Below are 14,394 nucleotides of genomic sequence, written 5' to 3'. Positions count from 1 at the left end.
AACTCGATAGTCTATTCCTAACTTTCGTATTTTACAAAATATGTTAAACGCGATTGTTTATATTATTTATTAGGTCTACTTGAAGCAAAACAGTGTTCAATTAAAAGTAAAGCAACATTTTTTAATTTTACAGTAAAAATGTAAAAGTGTGCTTTGATTATTTATCAATAATCGTCCAAGTTATATGTAATTACTGATAATTATTTCTTGTAAATTGAATTTTTTTTCATATCATTTCCATTTAGGCATTGTAACAAGTAATGATGTAAAACTTCACGCCATATTAATTTAAGAATGTGTAAATATAATACTTCTTAATTTGTTACAAGTTAATAAAGTGCCAAAGAAAAATATAAAGAACCTGTGAGTATTTTCATTATTCTTTAAAAGGGTAGGTTAGAATTAAAATATTACTTTTTCTTTCGCATTTAAGAAATGTAGTGGCTGTTTTTCCTATCTTTTTAAATGTTCGCGCGCTAATCAGTGACTTGACGTTCGATTCGATATGTGATGTCGGTGCAGCTAAATTCACGCAACTCTAAGCCGGACCTGCCGAACCCCTTCTCCTGTTGATTTGTAGCGTAAAAAATAGTTGCAATTCGAGGTGTCCGGCTTCGCTGTGCTGTTGTGTTGCGCTGAGAAAAGAACTCATAGGATTGTTCAACAAACATAGTGAAAATGGAAGGAAAAGACGTAACCGGTATAGAAGCGAAATGGGAAAAAGACTTGGAGAAAGAAACTAATCTGTCAGAGATGTTTGATCATGGTTTTGATATGTATAATCATCTTAATAAATTAGATGAACCAACAAACAGCTCAAAAGTTCAGGTAAGATATATATATATATATATATATATATATATAGCAATTAAAAAAATTGTAACGTTTATCTACGTACTTTGGAGTTGAATAAAGCTTGCATATGTGTGTCTTGTTCAAGTAACGCATTGCATTGTAAACAATGCACTTCCCATACATTAATGAGATGATATTAATTACACATTTAAACAAATACATAAACTTGCAAGCTCAAATAATCTTAATTTATAATAAGTTCCTGCAATAAATGATTCATTATATTTTTGCAGTCCACAATCAGGCGTACAATGAATATTTTTGAAAATTGCACAAGACTTGTATCTTTGGTGGATATGTTCAGTGGCAATGAGGGCTTTGAAGAAATACCAACTGAAAATATAAAATACTTTTTACTACCTGCATTACTTGGAACGCTGACAACTAAAATATGTGGTGCAGAGAATCGCATGCATCTGGTGGATGTTGCAGAATTGTACTTTGTAGATTTCTTAAAAAGACTGAAGTCATATGGACTAATTGATATGGAAATACCGGATATAAACCATGAAAAAGAAGAAAATTCTATTGTTCCCAAGAAATCTAATGCTGAAATGATAACTGAAATGGTGCGTACATATTGAAAAATTCAGACACATTTTTTTTTATTCGTGCACATTGGCAGTTTTTAAATTATTTCATTATGCTCTTTAGGTGAATACCAGAAATACAAAAATACAAAGATATCAGGAGCAAAAAGAATTAGAAAAGAAACTTGATGTATTGAGGAAGAATATGGATAATCCCAACATTGATGAGGAGGATAAGAGAGAATACTTTGTTACACTTGTCAAAATGTTTGCTAGCCAAGCTATTGATGAACTGAGCTCACTGGCTGCAGAGAGACCTATATTGGAGCATATGAAAAAAATTGCTCAGGATCCAGAAGCCAGTAAGAAGGAATCTCAGCAGCGTAGAGTACCTTCAGCCAAACTGCAGCCAATCATTATCACTCGGGATGCCATACAGAAAAAAGTTTATGGAGCTGGCTATCCAAGTCTTCCAGTATTAACGGTGCAAGAGTTTTATGATCAAAAAGTTAGAGATGGAGAGTAAGTACCCAGAAAAAAAACTAAACAGGAAAGTTGCTTCTAAACACCTTACATAAATTTATGTATTTTTTTAGGTGGCCTGAGCAGAGAAATCAAATCGGATCTAACAACTTGATGGAGATTGCTAGTGGCAAAGTTGATCAACGCGCGGAACAAGATAGAGAAGATGAAGAAAAGGAGACACAAATTGAAAATGATGATCCAGAAACTTTGGCAAGAGCAAGAGCAATGGATGAGTACAAAGATGATCACCGTCGTGGTTGGGGAAATCGTGCAAACAGGAGTTAAACGAATAAGGTTTTAATACCTATTAATATTTTAAAATTAAGTATTCTGTAATGAATGTAAATTTAATTGTAAGCAAACGTTTTTATGGTATTGTACTAAGGATAAGCTTTAATTAACATTAGCGATTTATATATCAAGAATGTGTAACATAAAATTGATATAACATCACTAAGCATTTTATACATTTTTATACTTATTTATCGCGCTGTAAAAAAATCAATAAATGAAAGTATAGGATAATAGTTTTAAATAAAACAATTTGGTGTTGTACATCAAATGTATGTGCAGATTTCAAATTCGCAGAACCTTGAAAGATGCTCGTATTGCAAGTAGATATATAGGAAAAGTTTTCATTTCTTTTTTCCCCTAAAATTACTGAGTTGGAAACTATATTTTTCTAGTTATTCTTCAAGATCTCCAGAAGATGTATTTTCTTCAACGTTATCGAGAGATTCTTGGGGTTTGCTTTCAGGATTTTTATGTTTTGATCGGTCCATATATATTCGTCTATAAATGTCATCACTTGCAGGCGGTTTCTTTTCGCTTTCTGTACTTGTTTCTGGATTTTTCTCTTCTTCATCGGCGGTCTCGATTTCCGTAATTTCAGAGTTATTATTTGAATCAGTTGTATCAGAATTCGCTAGTGTTTCTGATGTACTTATTTCTTCGTGGAATTTAATGCTTTGATTAGTAAATAGGAAATTATTGCAAGAATTAATTTATGTAAATACTAACCTGTTGTACTAGTCGTTATTGATTCGGTTTCCGTAGATATCAATTCTAGAAATAATTGTTTGGCGTGTAATACTTAATAATAATGAAATTTATTAATTAAAAATATATATTAACCTTTCCCTGTGATTGGTTTTGACGTTGTAACTTCCATAGAATGCTGTAACTTGTTTTTAGTTCGTACACCTACAAAAAAGCAATTACATCGTAATATCATCTTTAAAAAATAGTTTTTTTCAAAACATAATAGTACGTACAATTAGTAGACCTGCTGTATATATCTGCAAAAAGACAAAATAGTGTATTGTAACGAGACTTGGCCATTTCATAATTATATCGAGTAGATAAAGAAAGAAATACTTGTAAGTCCAGCGTTGATCGTTTCTAATTCGTCTTCCTTAAATAAATAAAGATTCCGTCGTTGATCAAATCCAATAGTCGTAGTAGGTAACAAGCTATGCCAATCGTTTTTCAAACCTATTGTCACGACATAATGGCCTTTTGATTTTAACAGATCGAAAGTTTTTTGGCTATACAGGCTGGCAATATGATCGATAATCGCGACTAAAAGTATGTAATAAAAATTTATTTTAGAAATTTTTACATACTTAAATTGATATTGATCGTTTATGTGAATAATAAGCTTACTTATAACGATTCTGTCTCTACTATTTTTTAAAATAGTGCGAGACCAATTTTCAAACCTTTCTGGCATGTTACTTTCCTTTCTTGAATTCTTATCAACTAAGTTATCCAAAAATTGCATAACCTCGCACGAATCGTTCTGATTGTGTAGAATACTGTATTTTGGATCGACGTTCAAGTTTGTCATTCCCATTTTCAAATGGTTGCTGAGTCTAAACATCAAGAGATAAAATAATGTTAGGCAATTTTTAGAAAGCGAGTTGAAGCATAGAAAACGGCATCAACTTACGGAAAAATATTTAACAATCTCTTTGCAAATTCTAAAGAGAAGCGCCGTACTTTATCATTTTCGTGTGATAAGAGTAAATAATACCCTGAACTCTTCTGCAAATCTTGGCTTAGTGACCTTATCATCCTTTCCAAATAGTTATGCGTACCTGCATTTTGAGTAAAGTTTATTTAATAACAACAACGCGACAATTTGGCAAAAACCATTCAATTACCCAAACACAGTGGGAATTCCAGCCAATTCGGTGTGTTATACCATCCAGAATGAATTCCGCAGTAAACCTTCTCGTAGCCCATTGTTAAAAAGCTTGGTTTGCATTCAAGGGAGCAAGCTTTTACGTCATTTTGATCGATGCAAGTCCAGGTACCATTTCTCACTGCAGGTGGTTCCTCACAATCTACGAGTTTCAATATTTTTGTATAAAAATTTGATTACGATTGATCGTCGTGCAAAAAGGACGTACTTATAATACAGGCAAAAGGTTGTTTGTTTTCGCACTCCAAGCCGTAAAAATGTGGTTTAGTGTGGTCGCTTCTGTCTAAATTCAAGCACAACGATTCTTCGGAATCATAATCTTCCTCGACGATACTGTGAGCCCAAGAAGGAAAGTCGATTTCTGCGTTCAACGGAATGATTTCGTTGTTGTGAATCCACTTCCATTCACTTCTATTCGAATGGTACAGTCCACCCAGCCATATGTGCGATATTGCTTGAAGAATGATAATTTTTTATTGTTTTACTTTATAAATAAGAATATAAGTGATGACAATTGTATGCACCTTTTGGATGATCGCCCATAGCTGCTACCATCAAGTTTGCTAATTGTGCGTCGTGAATGTGTGCCAAGATACTTCCTCTGTCATAACAATATTGCCGGCTTTCGTCCCACGTTTTGTCAAAGGGATAAATAATGAAGGTTGAGTTTCCGTAGGAAAACTGCGTAGGCTCGTTCATCCATTCCTCCAACTCCTCAGGTGGATCTTTTAGTATTTTAGGATGAAAACAGATTACTTCTGATTTATCCTCGTAACGTGTGCTCATAATTAAAAATACTTACACTCCTCGCACACGAAATCTCTTTTTCGGTCACACGCCAACTCTATGAAATTCGTTCTGTTGTCCAAATGCCTGTCGAGTAATAGACACCCATAATTTTTTTCAGATTTCCCAAAACGCCACGGCGGATATCCAGTGCTGTCGCTTAGTGGATTCAAAGTCGATCCTGTTGATAACCACGTCCACTGTCCGTAGGAAAATCGGGCGCCGATCCATACACTTTCGAAATCTGAGAATAGAAAAGTAGTCATCTTTGTTTAACTCGTGATTTTTTGCAATATTGTTTATAAACTATACTTAACTATACCTGGTCGAGATTTCGTCATGCTGTTCGTTAAGACATTTATGACGTTTTTATCTTTTATCACCGCCAGTCTTGTGCCCTTTGAACGACAAAAGGTAACGGCTTCCGTCCAAGTTACCCTCCCGTGATAAAGCGTGTACGTGTTCTTTTGCACCTGAGCCCACTTTGATGGTACGGGAGAGTTCATCGCATCGTCGGCTTCTAAACATTTTTAAATTTAACTATGATACTCTTGCTTAGAAATAAATAAAAATTCGTAAAAAAAATCTTGCTTTTTTCACATATGTAGGGTCTCAATAGTCTGCAATCCAAGTCAACGAAATTCGGATGCGAGTGCAATCTTCTATCGATTGCTAGGCATTCTTTTGATGGTCTCGTAGGCTCCTGTGACCAGGGTGGAAAATCGTCTACGCTTGATTTTAGGGGAATACTGTGTTTTTTGGATGTGATATTGTTGTTTTCTATCCAAACCCAGCCAGAACTTGATCTTCGTCCACCCAACCAAGCATCTTCCATAACTGCATTGAACAAGTTAATAATAAAGTATACTTAATTATAAAAAATTCTTTTTAATCCAAAATTCTAATAGTTATTCCACCTATATTTGATTCAGACATGGCCTTAGCAACAGCGGCTGCTTTATCAAGGTTGTCCAATACAGCAAGCCTCGCATTAGAAGTTGTGCACAGCATGTTAGCTTCATCCCAAGTGACCCGTTGCGAAAAAAATACGTATTGTATGTCGTCGACGACGTAGAATTCGACTATCGGTTGATTGTAACTTTCATGTCCTTTGAAATTTAATCGAAATCAATACACGATTCCATAATTAATGAAACCAATATTTTGATAATTACTCACCGTACACAGATGCCAAGAAAATACAGAAAAGCAATTTAAAAGCAGATGGCTTCATAGTCTTTGTGAATGATTAGAATATATTAAAATTTAAACATGTCCAATTAACAGTACGTCCTATATCTTCACTAGCCACAGGTGGAAAGGAAGTTTAACATCGCGAAATAGCCAATATCGGTTTCATGACTCAGTCATCTAGTGCGAGAGAGTTTACAAAATATGCAGCGTTTTATAAGTAGAAACGCTAAGCCTGATGTTGTTCGAACTCGAATCACACAATCGAATGAGAGCTTTAATCTCTTTCAAAGAAAGAAATTTAAAAAAAGGTTTCGACCAATAATTATAGATAGGGTCATTTGGTAAACCAATTTTTATTTTTATGTACAAAATTTCAAAGCTTTACAATTAAAATACGATCACTAGGAGCTGACTAGAATAATGTCTCACAGATTTTCATTCATTTTATTGGATCGAAGCAATGACCTTCTCAAGTGCCGCGTTACCAATAATAGGTGCAAACAGGTAATTTGCTAGTTCTCTTGGGCAACAAGAAGTCAACAAAGGCAACAGCAAAAGCAATTCAATTAATCGTCGTTCTCGATCTTCACGCCCTTGGAGATGGCGAACGAGAGTTTGTATGGCTATTTCTTGACCTTTCGAAAGTGTCTGTGCTGTAGTGCTCGACTCGGCTAGCTCTATTGAAAAAAGTTAATTTAACTTTTGTAAACGACCTTATGGAATCTTACATAGTTTTTAACTTTTTGTACCTTTTCGACAGAGTAAGATCGTTTCTAAGGCCAGAAATTCAACGTCGTCCAGATTCAATGCCACGATAGCCTCCCGCGATGTTTTCAAATGAAACAATCCACTTTTTTCCGTGTTTGAATTGCTTTGAAAATTGTCGAAGACGTAGGGCCACGACGTTGAGCGGAGGAGAAACAATGCTGCCCAATTTTTGTGCAAAATCGTATTCTGTTCCTCGAACGATATCGAGGAGAACTCTTGATGTCGACGAGCTCCACGAATGATTGCCAGAAAAATTTGGGCAGCAACTTCGTATTGAATCGCCTCACCTGAGTTAGTCATTCGTTATTGAAGTCGATGTAATTGTTGAATTTTAAATACGTATGGTATTCTTACCATTTGTGACTATACTTGGGAAAATAGAGGAACCCAGAATAGGAAGTGGCGACAATTCTGGATTTACGTACAGTTTGCTCAGATTTCTCGTAGTGAATGTGGATTCTCTGATTTGGGAGCTGATTATGTTGGTAGTCACGTTAGCGTTGTCTGGGCTCTTGTTGTTAACATTTGCCGAAATTTTCCACGTGTAATTTGACTCGATCGAGTATGCTTTGCTTCTGGATCGTGGACCTCTCTCTTCTTGAACGGCTGTAAATCGAACAAATGTGAGTAATATCATTGAAACTTAAAAACTCGATGATTTATGGTAAATCTTTATTACCTGCCGTGTTCATGCTGACAGCAAAGCACTTTTTCAATCGGCAGTGTGGACACCAGTTCCTTCGAGCCTTGTCAATCACGCAGCTTCCATTTCCAGCTTTGAAATTTATCGAATCAACGATAAGATTCACAATTCAAAACCACATCAACGTAAAATAATATTTTCCAAACCTATGCAAGTGTAGAGAACTCCTCGACGAATAGACCTCTTGAAAAAGCAGGAGCATCCGTCACAACAATACACCCCGTAATGCTTGCCGTACGATCGGTCACCGCATACCTTGCAAGGCACTGGTATCGGAAGTGTTCTCCCTAATCATAAAGCAAGAAGATCAATAATCTCTTATTACAAATCTCAACAATGGAAAAAACCACGTACCCATTTTTATAACACTTCAACAATTATTTTAAAAAAAAAGTAATACTAGAGCAAGGCTGACAAATTCACTTCGTCAAAAAAGGAACCTCGTCCGCGACATCGAACCAACTAGTCGACCTCGCGACAATACCAGGATGATCGTTGATCGGCGTGGGATCGTGTCGGTATTGGAGTGTTAGCAAGTCCGTAGAGGCGGGAGACTCGAGGGTGTCACGATGACGGAAACGCCGAGGGATAATATTTGTTCGACACCCTTTCGCCGTGACGAGGTACTAGCAAACGTTATGAGGCTCAAGGGGTTCTATCCACAGTCAGTCGGCGCGAGGTCTATTTACATTCACAGTAGAAATGTGTGATTTCGTTGACCAGAGCAAACAGAGCTTGTCGTATGCGTCAAACGATCGTAATCTCGGAGTTGGACTCTATCAACGGCGAATTATTAATGTATTTGCCAAGTTCTCTGATTTAAGGAAAAGGCTCTTGTGTAGGTTTGCCTTATTTTATTTTGGACGCGCGCACGTGGCTTGTTATTTTTGACGTGCGATGGTTTGTTACTTATTACTACAGGCATACGTTGTTGAGAGAAATAGACAGATATGGTTTTATTCTGAAATCGTATTATCAATTAGACGATGCACCAAAAAGCTGCCCTGCACTTTTTTCAGCATTCATCCCAAATATGATTTTAAGGTAGCTATCAAGGCATCGACTTCATAATAGATTATATAGCAACATCGTAAATACAATACAAAGATGCCATTACTTTCATTGATTTTATTGACAATCATAAAACTATTACTAAAGTGTAAAACTTGTTGGAACGGCATTTGTTGATACACGTATCGACTGCCGGTAATACCAAATGCATGTATACGAACACCAGCATTGACAATGTAGAAAACTGTATAGCTGAACATCCATCAGTATAAGAATTGAACGCTAGAGGTCACGATATGTCCTGCTATCGGCCTCTCAGCTACCTCATCGGTTAATTCGATTGTTTTTATAACAGGTTTCGTTGTAAAATGCAAAGCGCCTGTTTTTAAAAATAATAAACTTTAATCCCACTGCACCTCGATTCAGAAAACTTACGCCATTGCATTCGTACTCCAAATGAAATTCCAACGTTATTGTTCACAATTTTATAATCAGATGCTTACATGCATCACCCCGACTCGAACACAATATTACCACATATTCCTACCCAAAAAGAAAAATGCATAATTTATCATCGAAATACAAAAGCATAACGGCGGCAAAGGGAAACATTCCAAAAATGTCATCTATACGCACACACTGCACCGATATAGATTCGCCATGGCTGCGCGGTCTCGAAACTCGACTAACTCACGTCAAATTCTTATATGTGCGGGCTTGTTGACAGCTGGCATTGTTTGCCGCGGGGAGTTTACAGCGAGTGAAAAATGACTCTACCTGTTGGAAACCTCGTAAAGCTTCTACTGTTGGCCTTGGTCCTATAGCACGGGCCGCTTTTATACCTGGAAATGGAACGAATCGTGGTTTTGAAAACAGTGCATTAGTCACGGAAACGTGAAAAGGAAGCTATAGCTGTTGCCCGAGAGACATCCGTTAAGAAGAACGAGAGAAAAAAAATGCAACGATCTCTATAAGTATAAATTTTCTTTAAGCGTTTATACACTATAACAAGCCAGCGATGATTGTTAAACCAAGCGTGTATAACCATCGGCATCAATTCCGGGCTGCATCAAGCTCTCTTCAAACGCTCGAAGCCAGAGAGCGATGATATGCGCTCTCGAGACGAGAGAGACGTGCAATTAAGCAATTATGCGCTAGAAAAGAAGAAGAGAAAGTGCTGTACGAGAACCCATACAACCCACACAAGTGAACATATATGCCCTCGTATAGTTTGTCCACTCGAAATAGGCATATACGTGCTCGCGAGTACGAAGCTCTATAGTGTTACATATAATCCTCACTACAGCAGCAGCCGCTCACTCGCGGCGCAACAACAACACTCTCGCGAGCGCGCGCGCGCATCTGCATTCTCGTCTCTCTCCCTCTCGCGATTCGCTTGGCGGCATTATTATGCGCGCTTGCACCGGCGAACAAATTGCATTCGCGACGACGAGGGCGCTCGTTTGTAGTTTTTACGAGGTCGCCAGCAGCAGGCCTATACCTCTATGTAAATGCGCTAATGTCAAAAGTCCTCTCCAAGAGTCCTTTTTAAGGAGAACGAAATTCGCTGTACACTTTTTCTTCACCTGCTATATACACTCCTCGGCTTCTGGATCGTCTTCTTGTAGTCGTATTATAATCGCGCGCGTACAACTGTTATCGTATTAGTAATTCTCATGCAAATTTCTCAGTAGCGGTTAATCATCGCTGGGCATGTTGCAGCGAATTTTTTTCTCTCCTCCTCGCAGCTCTTTATACCGATATGTATATGCAGAGCGGCAATGATATCTGATTTCGCGTCGGGGGCTTTTTACGATTTTTGCGCTCGGCCGCGATGATAGATACGAGAAGGTGTTTACTCTCGGAAACGCGGATGAAAAAACTTGCGTATAGTTCTTCCGTGCAATGTGTGCGCTTGAATTTTAAAAATAAAGCTCGTTGTTTGTATGGTATTGTCTGAACAAGAGCTCGAACGATCGTCAATTAAAAAAAGGTTACAAAGCAAATCGTCAGAGTATAACAACGCACTAAAGTCGTCCTCGTTGCCGATTCCTCACGCGCTTGCGAGCTGCGAGAGAGTAGAAATAACAAGGCCCATAAATCAATACGTATATAGCGTACAGGTGTGCGTGTGTGTGTATATAGGAAAATACTGTTTTCCCAATTGAAAGGCTCGATATCTCCTCTTGGTAATTGCGCCACTGTAAACGGAATAACGAGCTATATACCTAAGATTTGGATAATCACTCAGTTCATTATACATCAACAACACACACACACATCCGCATTCTACGACGCACAATTAAAGGGGAATCCCCGGGTTATCGTGTATGCGCGCGAGCAGCGCTCTTTCGAAATTGGCGCCCTCTTTGCTATGCTAATTCGGCGGGGAGAGAGAGAGAGAGAGAGCATGTTCAGGGAGAGGCTACGTAAGGGCCTTTTTTCTCGCGCATCGAGCTCGTACTCATACTGTTCTCTTTGCGGGCGAAGAACACCATAGGCTTTGGGAGATTCTCGAATGTGAGGTTGGGTTATAGTGTGCTTTCAAATTAGCCGTGTATGCAGTGCATGCAGCTTCGAGCGGAGTTTGGTTTTAGCTTTGGGGGAATGTGTGTGTGTGTGTGTAAGTTCCTTTAGGGGATACATAAAGAGCATAATGACGAGGTTAGGTGTATGTATATGGGGGGGAGGAATGCGTTGGGCTGATGAAAATTGGGTGTTTGCGCCGCCGGTTGTGTGGGGATGTTGCAGCGTTCAAAGTGCTTTTTAATCGCTGCTCGATGTGCAGGATATATAGTTGAAGTAAATATATAGTTGTGTGCTGTGCTATAGGCTCATAATACAATGTGTCTTTGAAAATTAATGCGTAGGCATAAGTACGTGAAGCACACACACTTGCAGTTATGATTTATTATTAAAATTTAAAAAATAAATGTTTGGAGCAGTTCCACAGAGCAAGTATAACTAGAGACTTATACCTACACAGCTACAGAGTAAAAGAGAATACTAACTTTATGGTATCGCCATAGTTGCCGCAGTGTGTTGCATGCGGAGAACTCGCCACGGGGACAGAGATCGGGTATATACACCGTATATACAGGTATACACACATACTAACGAGCGTTCGTCCGATCGCTCGTTAAGCGCGCGAGTATACCCCGAATAAACCCTCCTCTCGCTCGGCGATCCCGTTTACAGCTCCAAAAGCATCACCAGCAAAATTTACTCAACCGACCCGTGTAACGAGCTCCACTACACACACACACATGACGCGAGAGAGAACCGCGTCAACTCGCAGAAAGTGCACTAGACAGCAAAACCAAACAAAACACTTGCATCGAGTCCTCGTATTTCACACACAGATACGCACACGTCCATAAAATAATCGAGAGAGACAGGATGTTGCCGCGGCGCTTAATTATACAGAGGCTCAACGCTCGAATCATTTTCCCCGACGCTGCAGCAGCTGTCGAAAATTGATATGCCTCGCATCGAAGATGGGCGGAATGCAATGGCTGATGCTACGCCACGGAATAACTTGATCAGACAGACGCGAAAGCCGTACGCGTGTGTGTATATAGCCGCGAGGATGATGGCGTCGCGATTAGTCGTTTTACGCCGGCGATCTCCTTTACGAGGAATTAAGGGTTTCATTGCGCCGAGAGAGGCGAGGTGTAATCGACGGGAGAGAGAGTGCTGGAATTCGAGAGTAATGATGATTTATCGGCAGGAGATACCGATCTCCGCGGCGATTTTTCGAAATTTGGTCTCTTTCGCTCTCGGATCGTGTGTACGTGTGTATCTTATCATTTTTCAGACGACGCGGTGGTACTGCAGCGCGGCTTGGTTAATTTAATTACACAGTCGTTAAGCTTCTTTCACCGATAAAAGTGCAGCAGCGCTTCCTTTCGAATGTTAACTACACCGACGATCGTTACACTTACTGGAAGGAGAATTGAGGAGAAAAAAATCCAGCAGTTCCTCTCGAAAGAGGCCCAGTTTTTTCCCAGCTATAAAATTCTATCAGTATTATATACGCGTCGCATAAAGCAGAGCGCGCGTAATAGTCCTTAATTCGGATAATTGTTATTTCGCCGGATCGCTGGAATTTGACGACGAACAATATCTCGCTCGAGACGCCGTAAAAACTCAGCTTCTCTGCTGCGTTTACGTCTCGGAAATTCTCTCGTTTTTATCCTCGTTAAAGCCCACTTCGGTCTCTCTCACGTGCGTGTATGTATGTGTGTAAACCTCATGGGAATATTCGAACTGTCTCTCGCGAAACCGCAGAGTAGTATGTCGAGTTTAACAATGATCAGCGATACGAATGCACATCAGGCGTACATGTAATATAACGAAGAAAGAGAAAGCCGTCGGAATAGACGAAACTGCTGAATCTTGCATGTGTGCAGTGCATCTATATCTATATATATATATATATATATATATATATAGCACGCGTAGAGGCTAACCGATGCTTGTCAGCGGCGCAGACAAAGCATGCCTCGTTATTTTGGCGCAGATGTGGGCCTGTGTGCAGTGCCCTGCATATATTTATAAAAGAGAGAGAGAGAGAGAGAGAGAGAGAGAGAGAGAGAGAGAGAGAGAGAGAGAGAAAACCGCGTCGGAAAAGGAAGCGCTCGCGGTCTGGCCGAGAGATGATGCTGAGGCCAGGATGCGCCTGGTTCATAAGGCGCTGACAGAACACTGACACGGCTCTTATTATGAGATACTTCATTCACGCTTGTTAGCGCATTGTGTCTTCGATAAAAGACGTTTCCGTTCTCCTCGCGTATGTATATGTATATGTATGCCGCCGCGTGTATACATATAATATATACAGGAAGAGAGCTGCGGTGAGCACAAGCAGCTCGCGGCGCATATTGTGTGTGAATGTATACCAAAGGCGTGAACTGTATGTGCCGATTTTTTTCATGGAGTAAATTTTTCGGAATGGAGATTGCGCAATCCGAGCTATACACTGTAGCTTTGTTCTAATATCAGAGCCATGACTAGGCGGAATACCTCCCGAAGTGAGATGCGATATTATACCGCAACCAGCTGATTAATTGAAAACATCGCATTCGTCGAATACACCGCACTCTCCCGTCGTGACAATCAATTTCTCGAAGCCCATCAAGCTGTGCAAACACGCTATTAGCTCATCTCTAATTTCGGCTACGAAAACCTTTGTTCGAACTGTCGTAGACATTCTTTCCTTCAGCAGCAGCGACAATAGAAAAAAAGACGAAGAATTTTCCTCGCAGCTAGCGTGATTAACACGCCGTGCAAGTGCCATTGCGATCCTCCGATAAATCTCAATAGATCTCACGAGCGAACAAAAGGTAGTTGGCGAGAGAGAAAAAGGAAGCTGCCGTCCCGGCTGCGCAAACAGAAGAAGCTAAGAGGGAGAGAGAGGCAAAGGAAAGAGAGAAAGAGAGAGAGAGAGAAAAAAAAAGGGCTGTGCAAAATTAAGAAAAAGAGAGCGCGCGGAGATGAAAAGCTGGTGGGAGCAGTTGGCCACACGCGACGTTGCAAAACATATAATTCCTACTTAAGCGCGCGCGCGCGGCGTGTAACTGAATGCGCTCGAGCGCGCGGTTTCGAACGAGAGTGAGAGAGAGAGAGAGAGAGAGAGAGAGCGAGCGAGAAAAAGGACGACGAGATAGCAAAAGGGACTATACGCGCGGCTGCAGGACGCGCGAGCGATAAAGAAGAGGGATTCCCCCCGTCAGGGAGCTGCTAGCGCACGAGAGAGTGGGAAGAAACCTCAGCGTAGCAGACGACGAGGACAGCCAGCGCCACTCGCCTCCCGG

General features: G+C 39.8%; 3 protein-coding genes across 3 annotated transcripts; 1 reads left to right on the top strand and 2 right to left on the bottom strand.

Moving 5' to 3' along the window:
- The first annotated feature begins 225 nt into the window (after positions 1-225).
- On the top strand, positions 226-2,529 carry LOC100123895 (immunoglobulin-binding protein 1). The gene is made up of 4 exons (XM_001607613.6): positions 226-828; positions 1,089-1,424; positions 1,510-1,907; positions 1,982-2,529. The coding sequence occupies exons 1-4, from the start codon at positions 679-681 to the stop codon at positions 2,193-2,195; spliced, it is 1,098 nt and encodes a 365-aa protein (XP_001607663.1). The 5' UTR covers positions 226-678; the 3' UTR covers positions 2,196-2,529.
- On the bottom strand, positions 2,218-6,358 carry LOC100679726 (C-type mannose receptor 2-like). The gene is made up of 15 exons (XM_031931515.2): positions 6,082-6,358; positions 5,820-6,011; positions 5,494-5,739; positions 5,225-5,422; positions 4,919-5,146; positions 4,641-4,841; positions 4,325-4,570; positions 4,076-4,258; positions 3,862-4,009; positions 3,576-3,784; positions 3,288-3,491; positions 3,185-3,208; positions 3,045-3,113; positions 2,931-2,975; positions 2,218-2,859 (listed from the first exon to the last, which is right to left on the bottom strand). The coding sequence occupies exons 1-15, from the start codon at positions 6,134-6,136 to the stop codon at positions 2,597-2,599; spliced, it is 2,511 nt and encodes an 836-aa protein (XP_031787375.2). The 5' UTR covers positions 6,137-6,358; the 3' UTR covers positions 2,218-2,596.
- A 72-nt stretch (positions 6,359-6,430) lies between these two features.
- LOC100123899 (hormone receptor 83) lies at positions 6,431-8,478 on the bottom strand. The gene is made up of 6 exons (XM_032600467.1): positions 7,922-8,478; positions 7,714-7,854; positions 7,544-7,639; positions 7,219-7,470; positions 6,846-7,151; positions 6,431-6,773 (listed from the first exon to the last, which is right to left on the bottom strand). Exons 1-6 carry the CDS (start codon positions 7,923-7,925, stop codon positions 6,541-6,543), a joined length of 1,032 nt encoding a protein of 343 aa, XP_032456358.1. The 5' UTR covers positions 7,926-8,478; the 3' UTR covers positions 6,431-6,540.
- Between the last annotated feature and the right edge of the window lie 5,916 nt (positions 8,479-14,394).

Source organism: Nasonia vitripennis, chromosome 5, assembly GCF_009193385.2.
Source record: "Nasonia vitripennis strain AsymCx chromosome 5, Nvit_psr_1.1, whole genome shotgun sequence".
NCBI lineage: Eukaryota > Metazoa > Arthropoda > Insecta > Hymenoptera > Pteromalidae > Nasonia > Nasonia vitripennis.
This window is presented reverse-complemented; position numbering and strand designations above follow the sequence as displayed.

Excerpts from the sequence above, each read along its gene's own strand:
- LOC100123895 (XM_001607613.6), top strand. The coding sequence starts at position 679 with ATGGAAGGAAAAGACGTAACCGGTATAGAAGCGAAATGGGAAAAAGAC. Across the intron at positions 829-1,088 it reads CAAACAGCTCAAAAGTTCAG|TCCACAATCAGGCGTACAAT; the intron begins GTAAGATATATA and ends ATATTTTTGCAG. Across the intron at positions 1,908-1,981 it reads CAAAAAGTTAGAGATGGAGA|GTGGCCTGAGCAGAGAAATC; the intron begins GTAAGTACCCAG and ends GTATTTTTTTAG.
- LOC100679726 (XM_031931515.2), bottom strand. The coding sequence starts at position 6,136 with ATGAAGCCATCTGCTTTTAAATTGCTTTTCTGTATTTTCTTGGCATCT. Across the intron at positions 5,147-5,224 it reads CATGACGAAATCTCGACCAG|ATTTCGAAAGTGTATGGATC; the intron begins GTATAGTTAAGT and ends TTCTATTCTCAG. Across the intron at positions 3,785-3,861 it reads AGATTGTTAAATATTTTTCC|ACTCAGCAACCATTTGAAAA; the intron begins GTAAGTTGATGC and ends CTTGATGTTTAG.
- LOC100123899 (XM_032600467.1), bottom strand. Across the intron at positions 7,640-7,713 it reads AGTTCTCTACACTTGCATAG|CTGGAAATGGAAGCTGCGTG; the intron begins GTTTGGAAAATA and ends TAAATTTCAAAG. Across the intron at positions 7,471-7,543 it reads TGTCAGCATGAACACGGCAG|CCGTTCAAGAAGAGAGAGGT; the intron begins GTAATAAAGATT and ends TTCGATTTACAG.